Here is a 24,837-nt window from a genome sequence, read left to right on the forward strand (position 1 = left end):
CCAGGCCCACAGCACCCACCGCGCCCAAGCTGCTCCCCCGGGGCCGCACTCGACCGCGCACATGGCGGCCCCCAGCCCCGCTCGCAGCCCCCACCGCACCCCGGCTCCCCGCCCGCTGCCCGGGGGGATTCGCTCCCTTTGCCGGCCCCCATCCCTCTCCCCGCCGGCCTCGACTTCTTTCACAGCCAGTTTCGCGCCGAGGAAGAGCCCCGTCGCCGCAACCCCAGGGCCCGAGAGCAGCGCGGCCCCGCGGCTGAGGCCCCGGCAGGGCAGGCCGGGCCGGGCCGGGCCGGGCCCCTCGGCGGTGCCGCGGCGGCCCAGGAGGGCTCGGCAGGCCCCGCCGCGGGGCAGGCGCTCGCCGGCGGCGCCTCGGGCCCGCCCGCCCCGGCGGAGGCCGCCCCGGCCGCGGCCCCGAAGGCGGCGGCGGGGCGCCCCAGGAGGGCCCGGCCTTACCTGCCGGCTGCGCCCGCCAGCGGAGGGCGGGAGGCGGCGCCCTGCGGCCGCCCCGGCAGCCGCGGCGCGGATTTGCCGGGCCGTACCACTGCGGCCGGGAGGAGGGGGGGGAGCGGCCGAGGCCGCGGCCGGGCCCCGGGCAGGGCCCGTGGGGACAGAGCGGCGGGAGCCTCCGCGCCGCGGGGCTCCTGGGCCCCGGCCCGGCCCGGCTGGCCGCGGTCAGGCCGCGGCGGCGGCCGGTGCCGTTTCGGGGCGGTAGGGCCGAAGGAGGGCGGGTGGGGCCGCGCACGGGCGCCGCAGGCTGGGCCCGGGATGGGGCCTGTCTGAAAGGCGGCCGGGCGGCAGTGAATTACGGACCAGAGAGCCTCGCTGCCGTCCCCGGGCGAGCGCAGGAGCGAGCGGCCAGACTTTCACAAGGGTTGAGACCGGAGAGGCGGAAAGAGGCGCTGCCTAGTTTCCTAGGCTCGCAAATGCGACACGGGAGAGCTGTCCTGCAGACGCCCAGCAGGACTAGGGGCCTGCTGCACGCCGCTGCGTCCTGCCCTGCCAGTGCGGCTCCCCGTCACCACGGGCGCGCTGGGCAGCCAGGAGCTGCTGTGTCACCCCGCGCTAGATGATCCCTGACACTTTTAATAGGTCATTTTAAAAACCAGCACAGCACCTGCTCACAGCGGTTGGGAACTGCAGCGCTCACACACTGCAAGAAGTTTCCTAAGAACAGTAATTAATTGACTAATTAAACGGCAACGTTTTTTGAGCGCTGACCCACTTGTCTCACCTTCCTGTGCGCTTCCACTCCTAGTGCCGGGTCTCCCGAGTGGGCCTCCTTTGATAAAGGTGAATCTTTTATGCAGGTATTTAGCATCGGTATGGATGGTCCCACGCGCGTGGCAGCACTTGGCAAAGAGCCTCCTGAACTAATTTTAGAGGAGTGTAGACACTCCTTGAAATTCTTTTGGGCAATCTGTCGCTGTAGCCGTAATACTTCTCTCTGAGATTCCCGCAACAGGCGATCAAACTCGATGACGTTCAGGCAACGAGGGTCATCCTACAGCAAAAGCAAACACAACGTTACAGTGTTCCCGACCTCTGAAAGATAGAACAGATCGGGGGTAGTGACTTAACACACAGACTCCAAAAGCGTAATTGAAGAGACGGTAGCAAAAAACAGGCCCAGTTGTAACGTGGCCCACAAAGACTTTTTGTTTCTTGGGTCTCCAAGGCCTCAAAAACAGTCACTGTGCATCCCTTATGTGACTATATGATGATTGCTCCCACAGCTAAAAGCTAGCCTATAATGCTTCTGCAACTGTCTCAGAGCAAATGCATACTAAACAGGGCTTTTCTAAGTGTGCCTATGGTACCTGCCAGCAGGGAGCGTGTCAGGATAATATTATCGCATTTCCTGGCAAAACAAGAGTCTTAGCTGCTTAACTTCCTTGGTAGGGATGCTGGCATTCTCTGGAGCCCTATGTATCCACAGTGGTTAGGATTTTAGATGCTAGAAAGAATGAAGACTCTCTTGAGACTTGTTCAGTTCTGACTCAGGATTTTATTTTATTTTAGTTTATTCTTGATTTCTAACTTCTTCAAAGAAGGGAGTATGCGTAGACTCCCATCTTTTGTACAATTCATTATTACTGTCTGCTCTGGACTCAAAAGCCAGTAGCTTTTGAAAGAAACCAGTGTAATTTTACTCTCACAAAAATAGTGAGGCCTGTCACCAGTTTTTTTTAATTCTGCAAAGGTTTTCCTGCTTTAGGAGGCTGAAAAAAAACCACGTACCTACATGTCCGTAAAAGCTGGTTATGAAAACCTGTCTTTACAAATATGCTGCTGGAGGAGACATTGCTCATTCCCCTGGAAAGCTCATAAGCCAGTGAGTTCAACACATAATTGGTATGCAGGACAAATTTAATCTGCTTCCCTGTTCACTTCTGATTTGCCCTAAAAATAGTATGTGCTTTATAAATATGATAGAATGAGCGCAGAAGAACATATTCTTATGCTACACGGGGGAAACTGAGGTACCATTAATGGGAACTGGTTAAAGACTCAAGAACTTAGAGCTGAGCTCTCTTCTGTGCCAGACCCATGTCTGGGGTATCAGGGTAATAGTTCTTTATAAAAACTGACTGTGGCTCTGTACGAAATCTCCCTTCCCCCACCAAAAAAGGGCAGCTATTCCCAACAGGCAGCCTCCAAAGCAGGCTTGTTCCAGGGGGAACAAGGGAACAGAAAAAAGCTTCGTTTTCTCCTCACAGTTCCTATTATACATGTCCTTTGCAGCTGCCTTGCTGTTCCCTGCATTGTCCCCCTTCTGAGCACTGCCAGCTGGAGAAGCTGTAACACAGGCTGCCTGTCCAGTGCCATGTCTGGCCTCTGCTGCCTCCATGACTTCTGTGATGTGGAGGGCAGCCACCAAAAGGGCTGCAGGTACATCTTTTTCACAGGCAAGCTCCAGGCCATATTCAGCCCTCTTCTAGGTTGCACCCCAACAGTGTCTTCATTAGCTCCTGTCCCATCAGCCACAAAAGGTGTTAGAACTAATTCTTGGCAAGAAATTGCAGCCTGGTTTTAGCTGTAGCTGGGGCTTGGTTGGAAGCCCGTCACTGGAGCATGAGTCTCAGGAAATCATTTTATCCTGTCCTCAGAGCCCTGACTTTGCAAAACAAGGCTAATAATTTTGCAGTCGGATGTGCAGGGTGTCCTGCCACTGGAAAGGGGCTCGATAGGTCCATTTCATAACCATTAAAATATTTGTGCTGATTTAACTATACTAGATTAAAAGTGATTTGGTTACAAAATCTGAACATGTGCATAATATCTTTGCATAGAAGCCGCTTTACTGACATAATGTATTTAGCATGTTGCAGACAGATTAAATGAGTTTTGAATTTTAACTAGCTGAAAATTAAAATTTTATGAACACCTTGCTTTATAGAGAAATGAGAAAAACAAGAACAGCTAGAATGTTTTCTTCTCTAACATTCTTTGCAGATTCCCTGCTCATGTATAAATGCCCCTGTTATTGGTGCCTTGGCAGGTTATACAAATCGATGATATGCCCCACCCTCTCAGCTAGAGGGGGTCACCCCTGCCCTAGCAAGGCAGCAGCTGAGTTCATCAACCCTGAAGACTGTACCATGTGTATTTCTTCGGATGGTAACAAATCTTGCTCACCTGCCTTCGTCACATTTCTCTACAATTTGTGACCGTCCTATCCCTGGCAGATTCAGGTTGCCCAGCATGCTCTGGTATGAAGATCAGACCATTTTGGAAGGGGTCTAGTTCCCCTTCTGTGGGGTCTGTGGTGAGCAATCAAGGGAACGGGAAAGAAATTTCTTCCTAATGACACTATAAAGCACATGCAGACCTGGATAACTTTCTCCTATGTCTTAATGCCAGAAGGGATCCCCAGGGCCCCTCTGTACAAACAGAGAACAACACCCAATTACTCTTGTACTGACTAGATCTACATTAGGGAAGGAGGGAGAATCTACCTTCAAACCCATAGTTAAAATGAACACATGGTAAGTTCAGCCACAGAAATAAAGCCACTTTCAGCAAGGAAGTTTGATACCTAAATATTCATGTAAGTGTGGTAAGTAGAAATATAAGTATGCGTTCAGCCCAGCTGGGAACAGGAACATAGTGTTGCACGTGACCACATCTGTATTAGTGGAAAAGGAGGAATCCAGTGTGAGTCCTAGAGCTTCTGAGCTTGTCATGAGTTTCTTAGCTAACCTAACCTTAAAATGTCCAGCTCATGAACAAAGACATATCTGACGTGCCCAGGACAGGTTGTTTTAGTCGCTTGAATGGGAATCATTTCACCTAACTTCAGATGTTTGCAAAGGCTCCCTTTCAAGACACTGCAGAGAAAAAAAGTGCTTTGAGAGAGTAACATGTCTGACCAATTTTAGACCTCTTTCTCAGGATGAGATGAATTATCCCTTTTATCCCACTATTTACATGGCAAGATCTGTGCTGGTGCTGGTAATGAAGGGAACGTAGGGTCACAAGCCCAGATGTAGACATCAGCATTGCAGATGTTTTCATGAACACCCATCCTTATCTTATGATAAGTTAATAGTAGCAAAACTTTATGCATGTAGTTATTGTCAGCCTTGCAAAGGCTGAGAGCACTCACTAAGCTGCAGCTCAAAACACGGGATTTAGACTGGTTCTTGTAAAGGTGCTCAGCTGATTTAACTTTTAAAGAAAAACTTATAAGGAAGGCCCTGCTTCTACATCTTATGTGAAGCCCAGCACTATGAAAGGTCAACCCATGGCTTCTCAGTGGTTTCCGCAGGAAGAATTTTAGTTGCTGCTGAAAATGGCAGCTTGGACCTATGAATCTGCAGGGTGGGAGCTGGGGTATCCTCCCACATGCTATTCTGGAGGGATTAAGGCACTGTCTCCACCACACGCTCCCCCAGCTTCCCCTGTCCCAACTCACACTCTGCTTTCAGTCTCTCCTTGGGACTGATTAGCTTCATCCCACTTTCTGGAGCCTGATTCCCAGCCTTGTCCCTAGCTAGTGAGTGAGGTCTGAGAAAGTTTCTCACCTTTCCTGCAATGAGTTTAGCCTGCAGCTCCCGACACTCCTGCTGCAGAGCTTCAATCTGTTTGTCTTTCGCCAGGAGAGCACTGGCTTGCTCTGTCAGGTCCTTGGCACGCTGGCGAGCAAATGCTTTTTTACACAGCTCAAGATTGGAACCCTTCAGAGGCACTGGAGCAGTTACCTACAGCAGAGAGAGAGCAGCGAGGGAGAAAAACACATATGTTGATGTTTTATTAACCATCACCTCATTAGTGACCAGGCAGAGACCACCATCCAGAACTGCAGCCTAGCCACAAAGGGCAGACAAGGAGACAGAGGAGCACAACATACATATAGAAAAGTGGGAGGAAGGAGGAAGGGCTGCTTAGAGAAGTGGATCAGAAAACAGATGGGAAAGGGAAGGTGCTCAGCAGATGGAGTCATGGGGTCCCGTCAGCATGGGACACTGCAGGAAGAGCAAAAGCGGGTGGGAAGCAGGATGAGAGCAGAAGGACTGGAGAAGACAGCAAAGAGAAGGGGACAACAGCTGGAGAGACCAGCATGGGAACAAGGTTGGAGGTGGCCAAAACAAGAAGAGACATGGAAATTTTTAGAGGGTGCTAGGTAGGCACTGGTGGGTGGAAGATACCATCAAAGGGGGAGGCAAGAGAGAGCCCAGTGCCTGGGCAGGCACCAGCACACTATGGGGAAGACTAGGAGATCTTCAGCAGAAGGAGCAGTTCAACTTCACATGCTCTCGGCAAGGGAGGGGAGACCAAGGGTGGAGAGCTCAGGAGTGCTGCGAGGGGAGGAGGAGATGGGGCTGGGCAGCATCCTCTGGACAGAGGCCCTGGGCTGTAGCTGAGGCTATCCTGGGGAACATCTGATCTCACATCTGGCCACAGTCTCCCCAAGGATCAGCACAAGTGGTTGTTCCTAGGGCAAACCGTCCCACTGAGTACCAGCAATGTGGAGCCAGGCAAGCAGGCAGCAAGCAAATGCTCTTCTCTACTCATCTCAGCCATCTGTACAGCTGCACAGCAGGACCACATCTTGTCCCCAGGTTTATCAAACTCTCCCTCTCCCCATGCAGCTATTTTTCTCTGCACAAAGTCTGATTATTTGGTGAGGAGGAAGCTCTCTCCCTTCCCTGATAAGGAAAAGGGCATCCTTTCTGCAAACTCTTCCTCCCCAGGTCTTCCCGAGCACCTTGTCCACGTGCAGAAGCTATGCACAGGGCCCTGGCTCTGAAGGACACGGGTACCAGGCACTGAAACCAGCTGCTGCCAAACTAACCCCAGCTCCTCAGGATCCCTTCACCGAACATGCAGCTGCCTTCCCCTGCATCCAGCCCACCCCTCTTTGAGCCTCCACCACTAAGGCATTTTCTGCTGCGAGGAGATGTGGGCCAGCCCATGGGTTTCTCTGAGGTGAGTAACCCAGGGGGGGTCAATTCTCCCAGTGCTCACACAGCTATTAAACAGCAACCACCCCCAAGGTTTTGTTCAAGGGAAAAAAAACAAAAAACAACAACAAAAAAAAACCCCAGTATTTGTGCAGTTGTTGGAGGGGCTTCACTGCTACTGGATGTATACCAAATGATTTCTCTTAACATGGTATCTGACAAATCCATCTGGCAGCAACTGCTCTCCTGCAAGTACCAAAACCCAGTGACAGATGGGCAGCTCAGTGCCCAGGGGTAGAGAGACGAGGCAATGCCAGGAAAATTCCTCTCACCTTCTCTTTGGCAAAGTTTTCACTTCCTCCTTCCTAATCCTAAAGGGTTAGCATTTCCCACCACTATCCCTGGTCTTCCTCCAACAGAAAAAAAGGTTTTCCGTTTCCGTGCTACAAGCCACCTTTAGGAAGCTCGTTCAAATTCTTATTTGCAAGATCCCACATCTGACAGCCCTCTCCCAGGGCTCCTGTGCTGTGTCAAAAGCTACAGAGTTCATAACAAGCTGCTGTTTGGTTGGAGAAAGAAATAACATGTGGCTGGCGCACAAATGCAAGCGAGGTATGCATGGGGCATAGGAAAGTATTGCACCCCTTCCTGTTTTGCTTTACTGCACTCTTTTTCTTATACAAATACTTCCTGTTTCATTTTGCTGAAGTCAGATGAATTATTTTCATGACCAGCCCAGGGAGAGCAAAGCTAATTACCTTAATTAATACCTTAGGGTAGGTGGGCACATTTACAGCAAGAAACCAGGCAGGAGGAAATTGCTCAAAACGAGCTCTCCAAGCATGAGAGGAAGCAGCTAGTAATTTCTCTTCCTGATAGGCTTGTTGGGTTTTATGATCCTTTTATTGCTGCTGATATACAAAGTATTTTTGTTGTGTGGCCTTACCTGATTTAAGGAAAGGGGAAAGAAAAGGCCTTTCTAGCTCAGTAGAACAATTCTGCATAAAAACAAGCCTGATTGATAGCTGCAGGGCTGCTGTAGCTGCAGCAACGGGATCACAGGACAATAGGATGTACTGGTGAATATGTTCCTTCTCACAATCTCAGCGACTCTAGCCTTTCCACTTCTGGAAGGGGGTTTACGTCCCAAAGGCAAGGGACATAAGGCGAGGGAGCTCCCAGGTATAGTAGCAACTGAGAAGTCAGCTTTCAGTGCCACAGCATCAGTTGAGCAGCGGCAAGCCCCCGTGCCACAAAGGGTGAAACACTTACGACTTTGAGGTTTGCCTCCTGGAGTTTCCGGGCTCTCTCCTCCAGGCGTTTGGCGATCACGGCCAGCTCTGCGTTCTTCCTCTTTAGGTGCTTAACCTTCTCCTCAGTTTCAGGGAAGCAGCTCCTGCGCTAGAAAACAGATGAAAAGGTTCAAGATGAAGCCGCTTCTCACTCTGCCCTCAAACCCTTGCGCTAGTGAAGCACGGGGGGTGTTAGAGATAAGCAAGGTCCCCACACCTCCAAGACCCACTCTGTGTCCACAGGACCGGTGGAGGGCTTTTCCCAGTCCTTCCATATTGGACTTTGCCTGTTCTTACATAACTGACCCAACCATTAAACCCCTACCTTCTCTCATCTCCTCTTCAGTCGCTGAAACCTCTGTTTTTCCTGATACATCTTATTGTTAATGTGACTATGTAGTCTCCTAAAGATGCCCCTCATCCCTGATCTAGCTTGTCATATATGATCGCTCTCCTTCTGCAGCATGTAGTCCTCTCCGCTTTTGGCAGGCTCTGACTTTGCCAGCTGGGCTGACTTGGCCAGGAGGGCAGGCCGTGTGTGTCTCTGGGTTGGCTGTGTCCATTGAATCTTGGGGCTTTCTCTTTCAGTCTTTCTAGTTTATTTTCCTGGTGTTCTGATGCTCAACACATTGCCCAGATCTGTGCTGCACTGCCATGGTATACTGTGAGCTTTGCTATTGTCTTTTCCCTCTTGACATTGAGACAAGAGTTGGAGGGGAATGGGGAAAAAGCAGCAAAGGACTTTTTCATATTTGCAAACCAAATTTGCTTCTCTTTCTATTTATGCTGTGTGCTCTTAATCCCCTTGTATTTGTCCATTTTGATAAGCTGCGGCTTGCCAATGGCTTGCTCTCAAAGTCACATCCAGATTTGTTGGGCTGTCTTTTCACATCAGCAAAAATGTCAGGTCAATTGATCCTTCCAGTTATTTTCTTTCCTGCCCCTGTGAGATCCCTCGACCGACACTTGCTGTTTTCACTGCTCTATTTGCTTCTTTTCAGTCATAAGGCCAAGGCTGATTTTTAAGAGTACGATTTGATGAGAGCTGATATGATAGATGCTTTGCTAAAATTCAGATGACTAGTGAAGGGTAAATGCCCCAGAGTTCAGGTCATACTGGATTTATTCTTTTAGAGTAAGGAAATTATCTAAAACATGTTTTGAATTTGATGACATAAATGTTGAATGGAGCAAATAAAATGACCAAATTTTCAAGGGCATTTTGAAGGGAAAAATCAACCTGCGTTGCTATTTTCTCAGACTCTTTCCCACCTTCTTCTGATCCTTTTTAAACCTCAGTAACAGCACAGGAGATATGAAAGTACTATGAGGTTTATGTTGGGAAATGAGAAAAAAAAATTCCCTTGGAAGGTGGTGCAGCTGAAGGGGCTAACCTGCTTCCAAAGGTGTGTAGAGGGAGCGCAACGTGGGCAATGCCAGCACAAGTGAGGTCCTTGCCCTTGCACTGTGCAAAGCCATTCAGCAGCAGGGTTGCTGGTAAGCCCCATTTCTCAGCAGGATTGAGGTGGCTCTGCCTGGAGCAGATCCCACTACCGGTGTCTCAGGACCAGCGTCTGTCATACCACACAGAGAGCCCTGAGTCTATCTGTTCCTCAGAGCTGGTCCTTCCATCCAAGGCCTGAAGACTGGAGCATGTCAAGCACTGGATGGTAGCAGGATGGCGGCCAGATGGCAGCAGCGAAAGGAGCTGAACTTTTGGGACCCTGCATTGCTCTGGCTGAGCTAGGGTGACCCCAGCCCGACTGCAGCATTGGGCTCCGGCTGGCCCAGGGGCTGAGCCTCCACAGCATATTTCCACTCTCCTGAGCTGAGCCTGAGCTGGCAAACCCCGAGCTTGAGGCTGATGTGAGCAAGGGTCTTGCTGCAAGTCAGGGTCCTGTATAGGGAACTGAATACCTGTGCCCCCCCACCAAAGCTCATGGGGTCAGACCAACACAGCCCAGCCAACACCATGGATGACTTGGTCCTAGATGCATGGCCAGGGTGGGGGCATCCCCATGTGGAAGGGCTTCCAAAGGTCTGATGCCTCTTGGGCTTCAGTGAGGAAACAAGAAGGGAAACACCTCCTCTCCTTATCTCCCCAGGTTCCCAATCGGCCGTCATGAACCTGGAGCAGCCCAAGAGCACTTGAGGATGTGGGAGCAGGATGAAATGGGCAGTGAGTGCTGGGCCACCTGGCCTTGCCTTGGGTGCCCTATGGAGTGGCTGGATGCCGTGCTCCCGTGAGAGCAGGGGGCGGTGCTGCACTGCTCACCCAAAGCCGAGGCAGCAAGTGAATCAGTGTTTCTGCTTTTCCACTTAAAGAGGAAACAAGAGCAACTTCCCTCTCCCCGCCATCGGCTCGCCTTTGGCTTGCTTTCTGCCAGCTTTCACAGGCGACTGCGGAAAAGTCTCTCACGGTTTCCAGCAGGCAAGTAGTGTCGGACAAAGATGGCAGGAAGGGTGGCAAAGGGTCCTGTCTTTGCTTGGCATGATGAGGAAGGGGGCCAATTCAGGCCAATGGCTGTGCAGTGCAGTGTGAAGGCATCAAAGGCGCCCAAGGGCCCCAAAGCACTCAGGCTCCCCTTCCCTCCTGACCGTCCCCAGGTCCCATGTCTTGGCACCTCTCTGAGCCGAGCACAAGCTCACGTAGGGCCAGTGCTCCCTCCCCACAGAGCAATCCAAACCCTGTACACGCATGCCCAGACCCAGCTCAGTGTCTGGCCAAGGGGCCACATCCTCCGCTCACCAGCAGGCTGTTCTCCTCGGTGAGGCTGGTGCAGCGGTGCTGCAGGTCCTCCAGTGCGCTCAGGAGCTTTGTGTTCTGTCTCACGAGGAAGCCGTAGTCAGCCCCGCTCTGCAAAACAGCACGGGAAAGGCAAGGCAGTCCTTTGCCTCCCTGCGGTGAGCAGGAGAGGAGGCTGCAGCTGCACATCCTCCTTGGTCCTCCTGCCAAGCCTAGCCTGGTTCCCTACAGGGAGGCTGGCAGGGTTGGGGCGCAGGCAGCTTAAGGGTCAGGGTGAGATGTGGAGGCGGCTAGTTTCAGGAGGAGGTGAGGAGCTCCTTTGGGGGATGGAGGGATCAATGGCCATAGCTGAGATGCTCCCAGCCCTGCCTGCATTGTGAGCAGATGCTCCCTGACATTATAGGAGATGTACATACCGCTAGTGCTGCTGGAAGTCACGGAAATCACTACTGAGGATACACCAGTGCTGTCCCCAGTGCCCACAACCCCAGCACGTGGGCTGCTCAGCTCCCTTTCCTGCTGCATACCTGCTCCAGCGCCTCTGTGTGAGCCAACAGGATCAGGATCCCGGGGCTCCAGCAAGGGCCGCGGGCACAGGACGCACTGGAGGGCTTGAGGGGAGAGAAGAGGAGGAGGATGGACACATGGAGTCAGGGCTTGGGCAGGGACGGAGTGGCCTTTGGGGTCAGGCTGCATCTTCCATGGGTGAGAGGGACATGGGAGCCAGGCTAGCCAGGGCAACACAGGGGCCACAGCAAGTGGCGAGCGGGGGACTCAGCTCAGCAGAGCTACCCTGCTTGAGAGCCCTTCCCTGTCTATGAAACAGCCACCCTCAGTGACTTCAAGGTAACAATTACCATCTCCAAGACGGTTTTAAAGAGGATTTCAGCTGGGGAAGAGGCCCAGACCCCACATGTTGTGCTGTGCTGCACGTTTGATCTGGTGCCATCTAAAACAGATCTCTAAACAGGTGGGCAGAGCATTAGCCCTTGGCACCTCGGGCGGCTTTGCCACTGTGACGTGCCAGACACGTGTGCTGCTCCCCACGGCTCAGGCACCCGGCGGCCTCCAGCGTCGTGCGGCTTGGGAGGTAATGGCAGGTCCTCCCCTGCTTCCCCCATCCCAGCTCCCTGTCAGTTTGGTTCAGGAGACTGCCCTGGAGCCAGGCTCTGCCCTCTCTGTATCAGCCACCGGAAGAAGGTGACTCGTAGGATTTCTTTGCAAAATACCACTTTTATTTTGTCACATCAAAAGCAGCAGCAGCTCTGTCGGGAGCTGTATATATAACTTGTGGTTACTGCTTCCTGCTCTGAGCTGCTAGCCGCAGGCTCGCTACAGAAGCAGGGTCCCAGAAAGTATTTTTGAGCATTAGCAAAGCTCTTAGCCAAACTATTGCTTCACAGCAGCCATATGGCAGCAGCAAGCCACACATCTCGGGAAAACCTGGCCAGATGTTTTCCCAGCAGTCAGGCAGATTTTGCATGACCCGCTTTATGTGACTGGGAAGTTTGTGCTGGTGCCGCTAAATGCCCTGGGCCATCCTGTTACGTAGCTCTGCATCTGCAGTTCATAAGCCAAGGTTACAAAGGAAATGTCCCTCAGCTGCCGAAGAACTGCTGCTTGCCGAACTTTCTTGGTAGCAAGCACCAGTTAGGCATCTCACAGCACTCAGAGAGTCCCAGGGACTCCAGAGAATCTGAGACTGGCTGAAACTCATTGCACTTTTGAACAATATCATATTCTGGCTTCTCTGTTGCTTCCGTTGGAGAAAAAGTACTGGACACTTTCTGCCAGTGCCATAAAGGCCACCCCATCAACTCCTTTTGTATGGCTACCTTGCCCACACTACCCACCATTGCCCAGATCGACACAGCAGCCAACTTCTCCAAATCAGCTTGGTGCCAGCATTTCTCTGTCAAAGCTCTTGCACCCATATGGAAATGCCTTGGCAAAGCAGGAAGGAAAAACACAAGTGAAGGAGACAGCAAACCTAAAGACGCCTCTCAAAAGGTAGCACCCAGCCCTCCTCCCTGGCCCCCCGTGTGCCCCAAGGTTTGACCAGCCCTCTGAGCTACCACGAGGGGATTTTACGTGCCAAGTTTACAGCGCCTCAGCAGAGCAGTTTGCAAACATCCACCTTGAAGAAATCCTCGTGCTTGAAAAAGGGTCTCCTGCATTTTGGGATGAAAAATGTGAAATAAGAAAAAAAAAAAAATTCCATGGGAAGAGATTCTACCTCTTTACATCTGTAGGAAAGCAAAAATATGTATATTTTCTCTACGAATATTTTCAGAGACCCAGGTCCAGGTCCTGCAGCATCAGTCACATCCTTGCTGCTTTACTAATCCTTGTAATGACAGCAAGGCACCCCCAGGGAATATCCCTTCCCCCCACCCCCGCCAGCTTCACGTACAGCAAAGCACTTCCTAGGGCTGAGCACCCAGGCAGGGGATGCTGTGGGCGCTGCCAGAGGGGCTCAGAGCCAGGATGGGAGCGTGGGGGGGATCCTACCAGCATTTCCCATGCGGTGCATGGCAGTGCAGGCTCATACGCTGCTGCCTCCTCCAGGGTGAAATAACCAGCCCTCCAGGATCTCTGTGCCACTGCTGAGAGGCCTTGAACTTCTTGTCTTTGCTGGCTCATACCAAGACAGGCCAAGCAAGCTCAGCCAGCGACCTCTTCACTTGAAATAACAACTGGACAGTTTTTGCAGAGGAGCTGATGTGTTCATGCCTATCAGGGAGACATTCCCCCATCAGGGAGACAGGGCGTCTGACATTTTCAACATCAGATTTCTGCAGGTGCTAATTAGCACTTCCAGCCTGGCAGGGGAAAGTTTTAGGGGACCTTCATCCAAATAGGATCATTTCTATATTTGAAACCTCTCTTCTGTGTGCTATAAAACACAAGGTCTTCACTAGGCCAGGATGCAAAGACTCCCAGCCACTCACCCCCCCCCCCCCCCCCCCGTCCTTGCAGACAGTTATCAGGGTGTCTCCCGTTCAGCCAGGGTTTCTTCTTCACAACTCCAGAGCCAATGACCTGGTAAAGGCTGGGATGTAGTTTCCTGGGAGTTGCTGGCATCTCTGGGCCTTGCAGGGCTCCTAGGTGGGGTGCTGCAGGGCAGGAGACTGTGGCTGCATACGCAGCAGGAGCCCTCACCAGCACCTTCATGCTACTGTGGCTGCAGCTTCCCAGGGCTTCGCCAGGAGAGGCTCAAGGTCCAGCTGCAGAAATGCTGGCAGATGAAGATGTGGGCATGGGAGATCTTTGCCATGCCACCTCCGCACTGCAGCCAGAACACCAGTCTTGTGCAGCCCCTGCTTGAGCCCGAGCAGGGACATTGCTCCTCAGGAAAGCTCTGCCGAACCTTTCCCCCTGTGCAGCAAACTGGGACAGGTGCAGAGAGGGGCCGGGACTGTGCTGGCTATGTCGGCTGAACTCTCTCCTCTAAGACAGCATACTGCTGGGAGCTGAAGGACTGTCTAGACGTCGTCCCACACTCATTAAACATTCATTCTCTATAATGAAATAGCTTTTAATTTATTAACCGCTCCACTGTTCTTCATCGCTCCACTGCTCCTCAGTGCAGCCTCACTCCAGGCCAAGCTTGTATTCCCCTGCGTACAGGGCTTTTTGAAGGAAGTCGAGGAAGTCATTAGAGAGAAGAGGCACAGAAGCCCCCCAAGAAGTGACTTGTCTTAATAAAGACATGAAAAAGTTCCTGCAGGAGCCAGGAGCAGAAATCCAAATGCTTCTCTTAGTCGTGGATTTTTTCAGGGAACTGAAGTCAAGCAGGAGCAGAGTTGTGGCTGAAACTGAGGCGAGGCAGGAAAGGTTTCTTAAGGAACCCCAGGGCAGTTGTCTTCTGCAGCCCAGGAGCTCTGCCTTCCTCAGCCACTAAAAATTCAACTGCAGTGACATGCTCTTTGGCTATGAGGGAAAATTTTAAAAACCAGAGCAATTTAAGGAAAGAACAGTGCAGAGGCAGACAGAGGAGAGCAGACCACATAACCCCCTATGTAGCAGGCATGCAGCTTCGAAGCCTTTCATTACAGGGAAAATGGGATTAGCTGTCACCGCTTTTGGCAGATAGATCCAAAAATGCAGTTTCTTCAGGATACATCGAGAACAGGCAAACAAAGAAAAGGTCTCAGCTGGATAGCTGCGAGAAAGCTTTCTCTTTTTCACCAGAAAACTTCAAAAGGCCCCTGAGACTTGTGGTAGCTTTTACAGGAAGAGGTTCCCGGCCAGAATGCTAAATGGGTCACGCAGTCAAAACCCCCCAGGAACACCAAGACTGCAGCGCGCTCTTAAAGTCCCGCAGAAAACTTGTAAGAAGCCATGTAGGGGAGAATAAATCAAAACGTGGCAAGCACAGCAGACGTGGCTCTGCCTGCAGTGGCTGCTCTGCAATGCGGCTCAGGCGGCAGAGCCCTGCTGCCAGGTGCCTCGTGGCACAGCCCTGCACAGGCACAGCCTGGCACAGCCGGCCCAAGAGGACTTCCCTCGCGCCAGCCAAGGAGAACGTGCCAAAGCCGAAAGCAGCCCCATTATAAATCACCCTGCTGAAAGCTAGTGAGGGAGGAGGAATTTACCAGGTGGGCCCACGAGTGAAAAGTCTCAGGTGGCTTCTGGAAACATGCCAACTGGAAACAATCTGCATTCTCATGACTGATTTAAAAAAAAAAAAAAAAAAGATATATTATTTTTAAATGTCCCTGTGGTTGGGACTGTCCCTACTGTCTTGGATATATTAAATCCACCACCTCTCTCTCATTTAAAATCATCACCTGTCATTTAATAAATTCCAAGCCTCCACCATGTTCAAGCCCTTTAGCTGTTCTGGCTGATTTCAGTAATTTCCTTAACTTCTCAGTCCTTGCCACTTGGAAATGAAAATTGTCATTGCAAATCCATTTTGTACTCTTCCATTGAGTTTTAAAGGAATCATCACACTCTCAGAACAAAGTTATTTTCCAGGCGCTGCTATTCTGCAGTGCCCTCATTGCATGTGAAAAGCAAGTCTAAAATAACATCACTGTTCGGTCAGTGACTGAGCGAGAAATTCATCAGCTGTCATTGCAGAAGCAGCCCTGTACTGGAGCATACATTATGCAGGTGAAGGTAAAAGTGATATTTTTGCTAAAGGTTTGACAGAAATAAGAGTGATGCCTGGGATGCAGTCACAGTTATTCTATCACTCCTTTAATCTCTAGTCTGTGTCCCACAGCAGTTGTTCTAGTTCCTTCATTTTATGCCAAGTTCCTGGTTTTAGACACAAACATCTCCTTTCTTTGACTTCATCACACTTCCTCCCCAGCTTCTCACTCCTTATATTGCCTACCAATTCCTGTTTTCGTGATTCAGCATTTTCTCCTACTGCTCATCCTGCTTCCAACCTACTGTTTGCCTTTATTCCAATCTCCTCATTTGTCTGATTTTTATCATCCTGTGTACCAAATTCACGGAAGAAATAATCCATCCAAGGCTATTAATTTCAAAGATGCTCCCTCCAGGAAGGGGAGTGTTGGAGCCACAAATTGCAAGCTATTGAGTGAATATCCAGGGAAACAGTCACTAAATATTTGCTCTGATCTTACACCTTCCCTAGACACCCTCTGTTGCACACCCTCTGACCACTACCACTCTTCCTGTATTCCTCACAGCTTGTTTAAAATGAGGTACACAGGTAAAACTAGAGTGTCCCAAATTTCTGCTATAGTCCCCATAAGCTTCATATGAACAGCACCATTGTCAGGCTGAGGAAAAGAAACCCAGGTACTCCAGAAGCAGAAAAATCAGTTCAATAGCTGTGATCACCCTGGTTAGACCATCCTTTGATGAGCTCAGCTTCTCCAGTCTCCACAATCAAGGAGAAACTAATGTTCCTGTAAAACTGAGCCAAGAAGGAATGCAAGCGGAAAATAAAATCCCTGGGCAGAGGCAGAACGTCAGTGCTCTGGAATCCAAGATTGCAGCTGCTTCCAGTGTGCAATATGGCATGATTTCTCACCTTTAACAGCAAATCCAAAAGAAAAGAGGTTTTGCAAGCAGACAAGAGAAAATGACACCGAAATACCACAAAGCTGCTGAAAAGTCAGTTGTGAACAACTCCTGATACTCCCTGACATACTGCTCATGCACTTCATCTCTCACCATCAGACACAAAACAGACCAGTCAGATGAAAAGGATGGAGGATTTGGAGAAACCCTTTTCTTTCTCCACAAGGACACTCTGTCCCCCTGTGCGCTATTAAGAGGAAGAAGAGTCTACTCCATGCCTTAGATCCCCATGGAGACCTGCAGCAAGCAGTCTCCTCTCCCAAGGGAGGGAGCCCAGTGGGGACTGGGCAAAGGTCCTGCTCAGAGTGCAGGCACAGCAGGTGCTCATCCAGCTGAACAACTTCTGATATCTAGATTTGCCCCTGTGTGGTGCAAAGACCTTTAGCCAGTGCTTCTTCCAGCAGAGAGTGACCTGCCTAACGCAGAAGTGGGATGGATTGTGGTTGGCCCTGTACAGGCTTTCCAGAGCTGTGACCTAACCCCTCTCCACGACAGACAGGACATTGGATGTCCGGGATATTAAAAATCTTTTTGCAGCTCCACAATTTATGCAGCAAGATAAGATGGTGATTGCTGGGATATGATCCATTCCTGCTTGGTTGCCAGATGATTACCTACAGCAAGAGGTTGTGCAAAATAAGCTCCTACAGTAGAACCAGATCACCTTCCTGCCCTTGGGCTGCTCTGTGGCACACTCTGCGTCCCCTGTAGTGCCTTCTCCCACCTATATGCCTTGTGAGGCAGATCTCTGCATTTCATAGGGGATGAAACACATGCAAGGCCTCTTCTGCAGCCTACCATTTTAATGTTGAAAAGCAAACTTCTCCTTTTCTCTTACCAGCTCTCAGAAAGATCTAGCCTAGCCACGCTTTGGTAAAGCTGGATCATGCTCTGTTGCCACATTGTTCAGGGGATGGCATCTCTATTTCATTGTGCAGCATGCAAATGCATGGAAGTCAGGCTATACGGTGTAGAAGCTAGTTTAGTTGTAAAATTCAGGTGACTGACTGGGAGCCGAGACAGCCAAGCTACCCTCTCCCCCATTGCAGATTTGTCTAGGTGCTACTGAGCAAGTCACTTGAATGTAAGGAGAAGCAGTAGGCACAATGAGCAATATTTAGGCTAGAGAAAAGTAAAACCTGGAGCTAATGTGAAGTAAATGTGTTAACAACTTCCGTGCAAATACAGAAGACAGGTGACTTCACAACTCCTGCCTCTTGCTTACTCATCTGCATTGTCCACCTCTTGAGCTAAACGTGTGGGTATTGGCTTTCTGTAGAAGGTGTTTGGACTTTTTGTTCTTCCAGTCCGAACAAAGGTATGCCTCCAGCTCCCAGCATGGCAGCCCCAGGCCCAGGCAGCCCAGAGATCTTTGTGGAGCATCTGGGCTTTCTTTTTGGATGCCTTACGTAAGATAAAAAAGATATTAAAAAAAAGTCTGGGTAAAATTGATACAATTTTGCTCTTTTCTCTTCAAGTTCGGTATTTTGATAGCTTGAGCAGGGACAGATATCTCATCTTTCCTGTAACAAAAAACTCTAACCCAAAGAAACACTCCCTAGAAAGGCAATGAGACTTTCTGGTACTGATAAAGGCACTTGGGAACAAAGTGCCTGTTCACAGCTGGGCTCAGCGAGCAGTCCAGCGCTGTTTCAGGGTTTTATCCTGAAGGGCCGTGAAACTGCGTCTCATTAAATTCCCTCCCCATACAGAACTACCACTGCCCTGTTACAGATCATCACTTAAAAGTTCATATGTCAGGTCTCCTTCCTGTTTCAGAGCCTCATCAGCAGTATTCATGGTTTCAGAAATTTGCTTTTATTGAATGATAAACTAGGTTTCCTAACATGCTCTCTCAATACTCTGAGGAGTATTGAAACAGATATGCTCCTCCATTTTAGAAGATACATTGCAGAGCTGGAGAGACAGATTTTGTACTCTCACTTCAGTTGCTTAGCCCAGATATCTGCTTCACAGCTTTCCCACCATGTGCACCTGTCCGGCAAATTACTTGCAGTTTCCCAGGGCCCAGGAGCGTCTTCTGTGCTTAGGTCACATTTGCTTAAAAACTATTCTAATTCCCCATGCTCTGGCATGTCAGCAATGGCATTCCTTGTGCACAGCAGTAAAGCAAGAACTCATTGGCCAAAATGTGATTTTAGGATTTTGTCCTGGACTGAGATGCCCCAAAACTTTGTTTTTTAACAAATAGTTAAGAGATGGAAGAGAGAAAGAAATCCTTCCCTTGCACTACTCACACAAGCCAGGCATGCTATTCATGATCCATACGGAAATGTGAATAGCAAGAGCAGTGGAAGAGTTACAAATTTATGTACAAAATGATATCTCCCATGTACTACTAAACATGCAGAGATTTGTAAGAGAGGTATTAAGACTGGTCTGAATGATGTATAAATGGGAACATACATGTGGAAAATCACCAGCAGGGACCCTATAGCTAAGATTAAGAGAATGGCCTGCATCAAGATAATATCCAGCAATCAGCCGTTTACACCCAGACCCCCATGCAGATGGCTCAGCTGCAGAAAGCTTGCACTCTTGTAGCAGGAGTACTGCAGCAAGGCTGCAAGCATTGCATGTGCCATTTTTCTTCTTGTTATTCCAGCAGGAAGAGAGATTGCAGGTACAGGACACCCAAAATGAGGAAACAAGACAGTGGTGAGCCACCTTGCCTGAAATACAGAGGATGAAATGAGACAGATGCCAAGGCAAACGATCACACCACAATCATGGCCAACTCCTGCTCTCCAAGGTCGATCCAAAAACCAGTTTGTCATCACCAGTCCAGAGGAGCCAAGGCACACAGTGTCAATGGCTGGTATGCCTCATCCTCCATGTCCCACACAAGCAAGCCTGGCCAGACCATCTGGACACATCTTTGTGCTGAGTGTTAGCCATGTGGAGTCAGCTTACTTAGTTAAACAAGTGAAAAAAAAAATTACCCTCCCCTTCTGTATAGTCTTACCTTGAGTTTTCCTCTATTTGTTCCTGCAAATAAAGTCTCACTGGATTTTCATGGCAGGTGGCTCTCTCAGGTTGGTCGTACATTCGTAATGCTTGCAGAAAACAGCACTCAAAGTCATATGCGTGAGGGTGTGTATTGCCAAGACAAGAAGAAGTAATTTGCTTAGATTTTGAGCAAGATGGAGCTGGATTTTTTTATGAATATGAATGTGGGAAGTGGTGTCTGCATCAGGAAGAAAGGGCCTTCATACCCAGGAAGGACTTATAATCCTACTACTGTCTTTTCTCCTGCTGACCTCTCCTTTTTAGTCAGGGGTACAACTCTATTCCTCCTCAGGCATTAAATAAACAGCTTTCTGTTTTTAACTCTGGAACATACAAAACTCTTAAGATGCTGGAAATTCCTGCAAAAGTCATTGAGCTCATTGTTAAAACCAACTTGGCCCAAAGACTTGATGCTTAGGATCTTTACAAGTATTATGTAATTCTAATTGTATCTGCACTTGTGTACAACCCGCTGAGAGCAACTGCTTCTTTCATGGATATTTAAATTCCTACTAATCTGAAGCTCCTTGTCTTAAGCATCTTCATTTGGGTTTTACAGGGTTACTGAAGTTCCTCAACATCTCCTGCCCCCAGACTCGGGGAAAGCTGTATGCTTAGCATTTAAGAAATTCAGATCCAGAGTGGCCTCTTGAGATTCAGAAGTACTCATGATAGCCAACCCTGAGCATCCATGCTGTGCTCCTTGCTTTTGTGGCTAATAGGATGTCAGAACAGGGATGTGGTCAGCTGCTGAGATTATCCCATCTATAAGTGCAGCTGTGGAGATTGGTGGGAGGAGGGGTGAGTATTTCTGGAAGTGAAGGGCATGGGGAACATTTAGAATGTAAAGGACCTTGCTCCTCTCCCCTCTACCAATTTAGGGCATCAAGAGAGTTTTCACTTCAGCAACCTATTCCCAAACCATCTCCTGTTTCCAGGATCAAAGCAGCTCCCAGTTGAGCTGCATTCCATAAGATATGCAGGCTACCGATCTGTAGGAAGTCCTGTAGATCAGTCTGACTGACAGCATTATGGGAACTTTCCAGTTTCCAGCAAGACTATCTGTGCCACTTTAACCACCGTCTTCCTATACAAACAGCATTTTATTTCTTCTCTGATATTCATTGTTCTGATTGGGAACCTAAATATTCAGTGCCTGGAGATTCTCATCATGAGAGCCATTTCTTAGCTCCTGTATCCGCTCCAGATAGGTGTTGGACTGGAGGCTCCAGGCATCCCCCCCGACCCACTTCTGATTCCAGAGGTGCCTTGCCAGCTCCCAAATGGGAGAATAGTGAACAGCTCTCCACTCTCCATACTCAGGAGAGATCTGAGCAATAAACCTAAGACTAACTTGACCTACAGACAATCTGCCCTAAGGGAACAACAGAGCAAGAGCAGACAGAACTGGTACACACAGCAAGAACTTCACCCTAAAATCATCTTTAATCAACTCTGTGAGCCAGGAATGAACCCTCAGGAGGCTTTTCATAGCACTAGGAAATTATTCCCTGGAGGCAGATGTCCTCTTTGCATACTGCAGCATTGACATCCCAAGGACAGATGTCCTGTGCTCTCAAAGGAAGCCCAGTTCTGACAGCAGCACGCACAGCATCTGTAGCTAATGTCCCCGTCTAGTAACGAAGAACCATCCTTTGGAGATGTGCTGTATAAGATGCGCTGTGCCATTGTCTCCAACCCTGATATGGCACCTTCTTCCCTTAGCAATGGATTTGAGGATGTGATTTCAACAGCCCACCTGCATCAGTGCTTGCTCTGCCACAGTCAGCAGTGTTGAGCTCCTGCCTGGGTCTGAACCACAGCCCTGTCTAGCCATAAGCCTTTCCCATCACTGAAGCCACTTGACTTCATAAGGAGGTGCTGATTTTTTTTCCCCAGAGAGAGACAAGGCAACTTTTCTGGGAATCAAAACCAATGCTGGAAATCAACCATGGTACTGCCACAGTACTGCCATGGCACTACCACGGTTCACAGAGTACCCCCATGACACTGCCACAGTACTTCCAAGCACCACCATTGTTCTGATACCACCATGGTACTTTCCATGTACCACCAATGCAATCTTGTGGCAGTCTTGTACTCTGATGATACTGATGGTAATTCCATGGTGCTGCCACAAAACTACGCTATGGGAGAAGGGCAGGGAAGGGAAAGATTAGTGAGCCACCAAACTAGGAGCATCCAGGATCATGGGCAGCCAATCAAAGGGCTGAGGGAAGCTGGACAGCGGATGCTCGCCCCTTCACCACTACATGCATGCACAGCTGGCACATGGGACCTGCAGCAAAGGACAGCCAGAGCTGGTGCATGGCCGAGCCCCATGGGGTGCTGTTCAGCTGCTGGAGCACCCACAAACACTCTTTGCACCACCTGCCTGCCACTTTGCCACCCACCCTGGCTTCAGGCCGGGGTCAGGCAGTCCTGGATCGGTTTCTTGCTCCCTGCAGGGAAAATACAAATACAAAGCAGAGCCACACAGCAGGGAGCACCAGCACTGGAGTAGGCAGCAGCCTCTCTCCCAGATCTTACACCCAGGCTCCCTCACCAAGACATGCCTATTATCCCCCTCCCCCCCCCCACCCCACCGGCTCTCCTAAAGGGAGAGAAGGCAGTAAGTTTGGCACAAGTTGCTGATTCTCGAGGATGGAGAAAAAAGGGACCAGAAGCAGAAATGCTTCCCATTCTGCTATCCCATTTTTTGGCTAGAGGTCTTCTGGAGTGTCCAGGAGCTGTGAACAGGGGCAGACTCAAGGACTGGATAGTTAAATGTGCCTTTTCCCTGAACATCACAATAAATAGCTGCTCAAAAATGACATGCAAGAAATTGTGTGGTGCTTGAGTGAAACCATTTTCTCTCCCTGTGGGTTTCCAGCACCACTGTTTCCTGTGGGTCTGTCCTGTCTGGTCTCTAACCATGCACAGGGGTTCCAAGGAGCACAGCACTGGAATAGCTCAAAAACCTCATGCTAACCCCCCAGTCAGTTCTGCTCAGCTCTTCTCCCTCATCTTCAGGAAGAACAGTCTGAGACTTTATTTTCCAGCTGCTTTTAAAGCTCTGTGGAGCTACCCCAGACTCCCAGGAGATCCGAGAAAGGCAATTGATTTTACCCAAGGGACAGGGGGTGAGTTGTCCTAAGAAGGATGGAGCGAATGAACTTTTGTGGCCCGGTTTGAGGAGGTGAGGCTCTGAGGAAGCCTTCTGGGCTGCTTTCAGACAGATGTCGCCAGGGGCCAGGCATTGTACTGGCTAGAGGAGCCCCATCTCTCCTTACTGGGAGAAATTCCCACCACAGTGCAGGTGCCCTAGGGTACCCCAAGTGGAGAAGAGACGCTCTGGAGGAGGGTGCCAGTGAATTGTGTCCCCTCTCCAACCCACAAAGCCTTTGGCGCTGCAAGAATGGAGAGACGCTGCAGTGACAGAGGAGCCAGCTCAGCCTCCCAGGTTCATGCAGGGACTATCTGCACCGGACAGCCTGTGCAGAGAGGGCCCCAGCAAGCCCTTGAACCACCTCCCAACCCTGGCCAGAGGAGAGCCAGCTGGAGCCCTGCAAAAGGGCAGCAAGAAAAGTGGATCCCTCCTCTTCCACTCCAGCGCACTGCAGCAGCAGAGGCTTTGGGCAGCTCCCTGCCCTACATCAGTTTTACCGGTGGCTCAGCCATGGCCGAGCACAGCTATTGCCCCTGCCTGTCACGTATCAAGGTCACAAGTCCCCCAGCCTAAGTCTCTCTCACCGAAATGTGCACCACAACCTCCCACCTGGAAGCGAACACATAACGACAGCTACCTTACCTGTGGGGATCTGTCTGTCTGGTCATATTTGAGCCCATCCATTGCACGTAGGGGCCTAACGAGCGCTGGTGCTTGCAATGGCAGATCCCGCTGGGGGTCCACGGGAGGTCCACAGAGGGTCCATGGGGAATCTTCCTGGGACTGGATTGCTCTGCTCTCCTCCAGCCCCGACTCTGGCACTCCTGGGGATAAGTGATGGCTTACCTTGTCACCATCATCTCCCCCAGGGGCTCCACTTTCATGCGTGTCTGTCACCACAGTCCTGTCCAGGCAGGTAGAGGCCACGGGGATGGTGTTACCCAGCGCCGGAGCGTAGTTCTGCTGCGCTGCCATCTGTGGTAGGTCCGCACGAGATGCCCTCCCCTCCTGCTCCTCCATGGCTTAGGCTGGGGCACAGTGCTTCTCCTGAGCGATGGGCTCACCCTGACACAGCGGGGACTACACGTAGCTCCAGAAGCCAGGATAAAAACCCTGAAGGCAGCACAGTTCCGGTCGCAGGAGCAGCCAGCGCTGCGTTTCCTCACGGCAGGGTCGGAAGCAACAGAAGCATCTCTCTGCTGGAGGAGGCACCATCCTCGTCTGATCTGTCAGGCTTGGCAGGCTGGAGATTCACAGCATGCTCCCCCTCCTCCTCCCCATCATACAAAGGCTGTATGACGAACGGTGCTGTACTGGGGCTCGCTCCTGCTCTCAGCCGCAGCTTCGCAGCACGCAGCCCCCAGTGCTGCTCAGCAGAGCCCCCAGCCCCATGCCCGGAGCAAGCGGCATCTGGCGAGCTAGCTCCTTCCTTCAGGGTCCGTTGCTCTCGTGCAGCTCTAGCCTACAGAGGCCTGGTCTGGTCGGGTGCTTGCCTCATACTCGCACAGACCAAGGGATGACGTAGGTGGAGGGGCTGGTGAAGTTGTCAGCCTTTCGCAGCGCTCCAAGGAATCCGTCTGTGCTGCTTGCTGGATTTTTCCAGTGCCTGCTAGGGAATCACCAAAGCCACCAGCACAAATACTGCCAAGTCATCAATATTAAAATGGGTCTTACACCTCAGCAGGGCCGCGCGGCTCCTGGGAGCCCTCCAATAGCAGCGGGCCCTGCCAGTTTCCATGGAAATCATGCGGGAATGGTGTTTGCTGCCTATTGATTAGGTGTCGGGGTACTGCAATATGGAGCTGTCAGATGAGGAACGTGCGTGCCTAATCTGTCACCCCCCTCCCCAGGGAGCTCAGCTGGCCGCGGGACTCCAACAACCCCCCGCTGCACTCTGAGTCAGATGCTGCTGGGTCGCCGTCGCCCTGCTGCCACCCCCCTCCCACCCCGCAGCGATCCCGTGCCTTCAGCGCTCCGCTCAGAGCCGCTCTGTGCTTGACAGCTCCCTGGGCTGGAGGAGCTGTGGTCCCTCAGAGCCCTGCTGGCCACCTGGGTCACCCATGCCAGCTACCGGCCCAAGGGCTTCAAGAGGGATGCCTTGGCTGCAGCATCCTGCTGGGAAAATACAGC

The 24,837-nt window shown here is 50.8% G+C and overlaps 1 protein-coding gene across 9 annotated transcripts in view; it reads right to left on the minus strand.

Annotated features, from left to right (window-relative positions):
• The window catches only part of TSPOAP1 (TSPO associated protein 1), an 84,686-nt gene extending 60,178 nt beyond the window's left edge, over positions 1–24,508 (minus strand). For 2 of the 9 annotated variants that reach the window (XM_068909373.1, XM_068909375.1), the window contains exons 1-5: positions 23,350–24,502; positions 10,446–10,553; positions 7,677–7,805; positions 5,025–5,201; positions 1,232–1,501 (exon numbers count right to left, since the gene is read on the minus strand). In XM_068909373.1, the coding sequence (XP_068765474.1) occupies positions 1,232–1,501; positions 5,025–5,201; positions 7,677–7,805; positions 10,446–10,553; positions 23,350–23,727 (1,062 nt within the window). In that variant the 5' untranslated portion in view covers positions 23,728–24,502. Of the gene's footprint in view, positions 1–453; positions 469–810; positions 830–1,231; positions 1,502–5,024; positions 5,202–7,676; positions 7,806–10,445; positions 10,554–23,349 lie in introns of those variants that run through there. The other 7 variants (XR_011134777.1, XM_068909374.1, XM_068909376.1 and 4 more) reach the window with 7 other exon arrangements.
• Between the last annotated feature and the right edge of the window lie 329 nt (positions 24,509–24,837).

This window comes from Struthio camelus, chromosome 16 (genome assembly GCF_040807025.1).
Source record: "Struthio camelus isolate bStrCam1 chromosome 16, bStrCam1.hap1, whole genome shotgun sequence".
NCBI classification, from domain to species: Eukaryota; Metazoa; Chordata; class Aves; order Struthioniformes; family Struthionidae; genus Struthio; species Struthio camelus.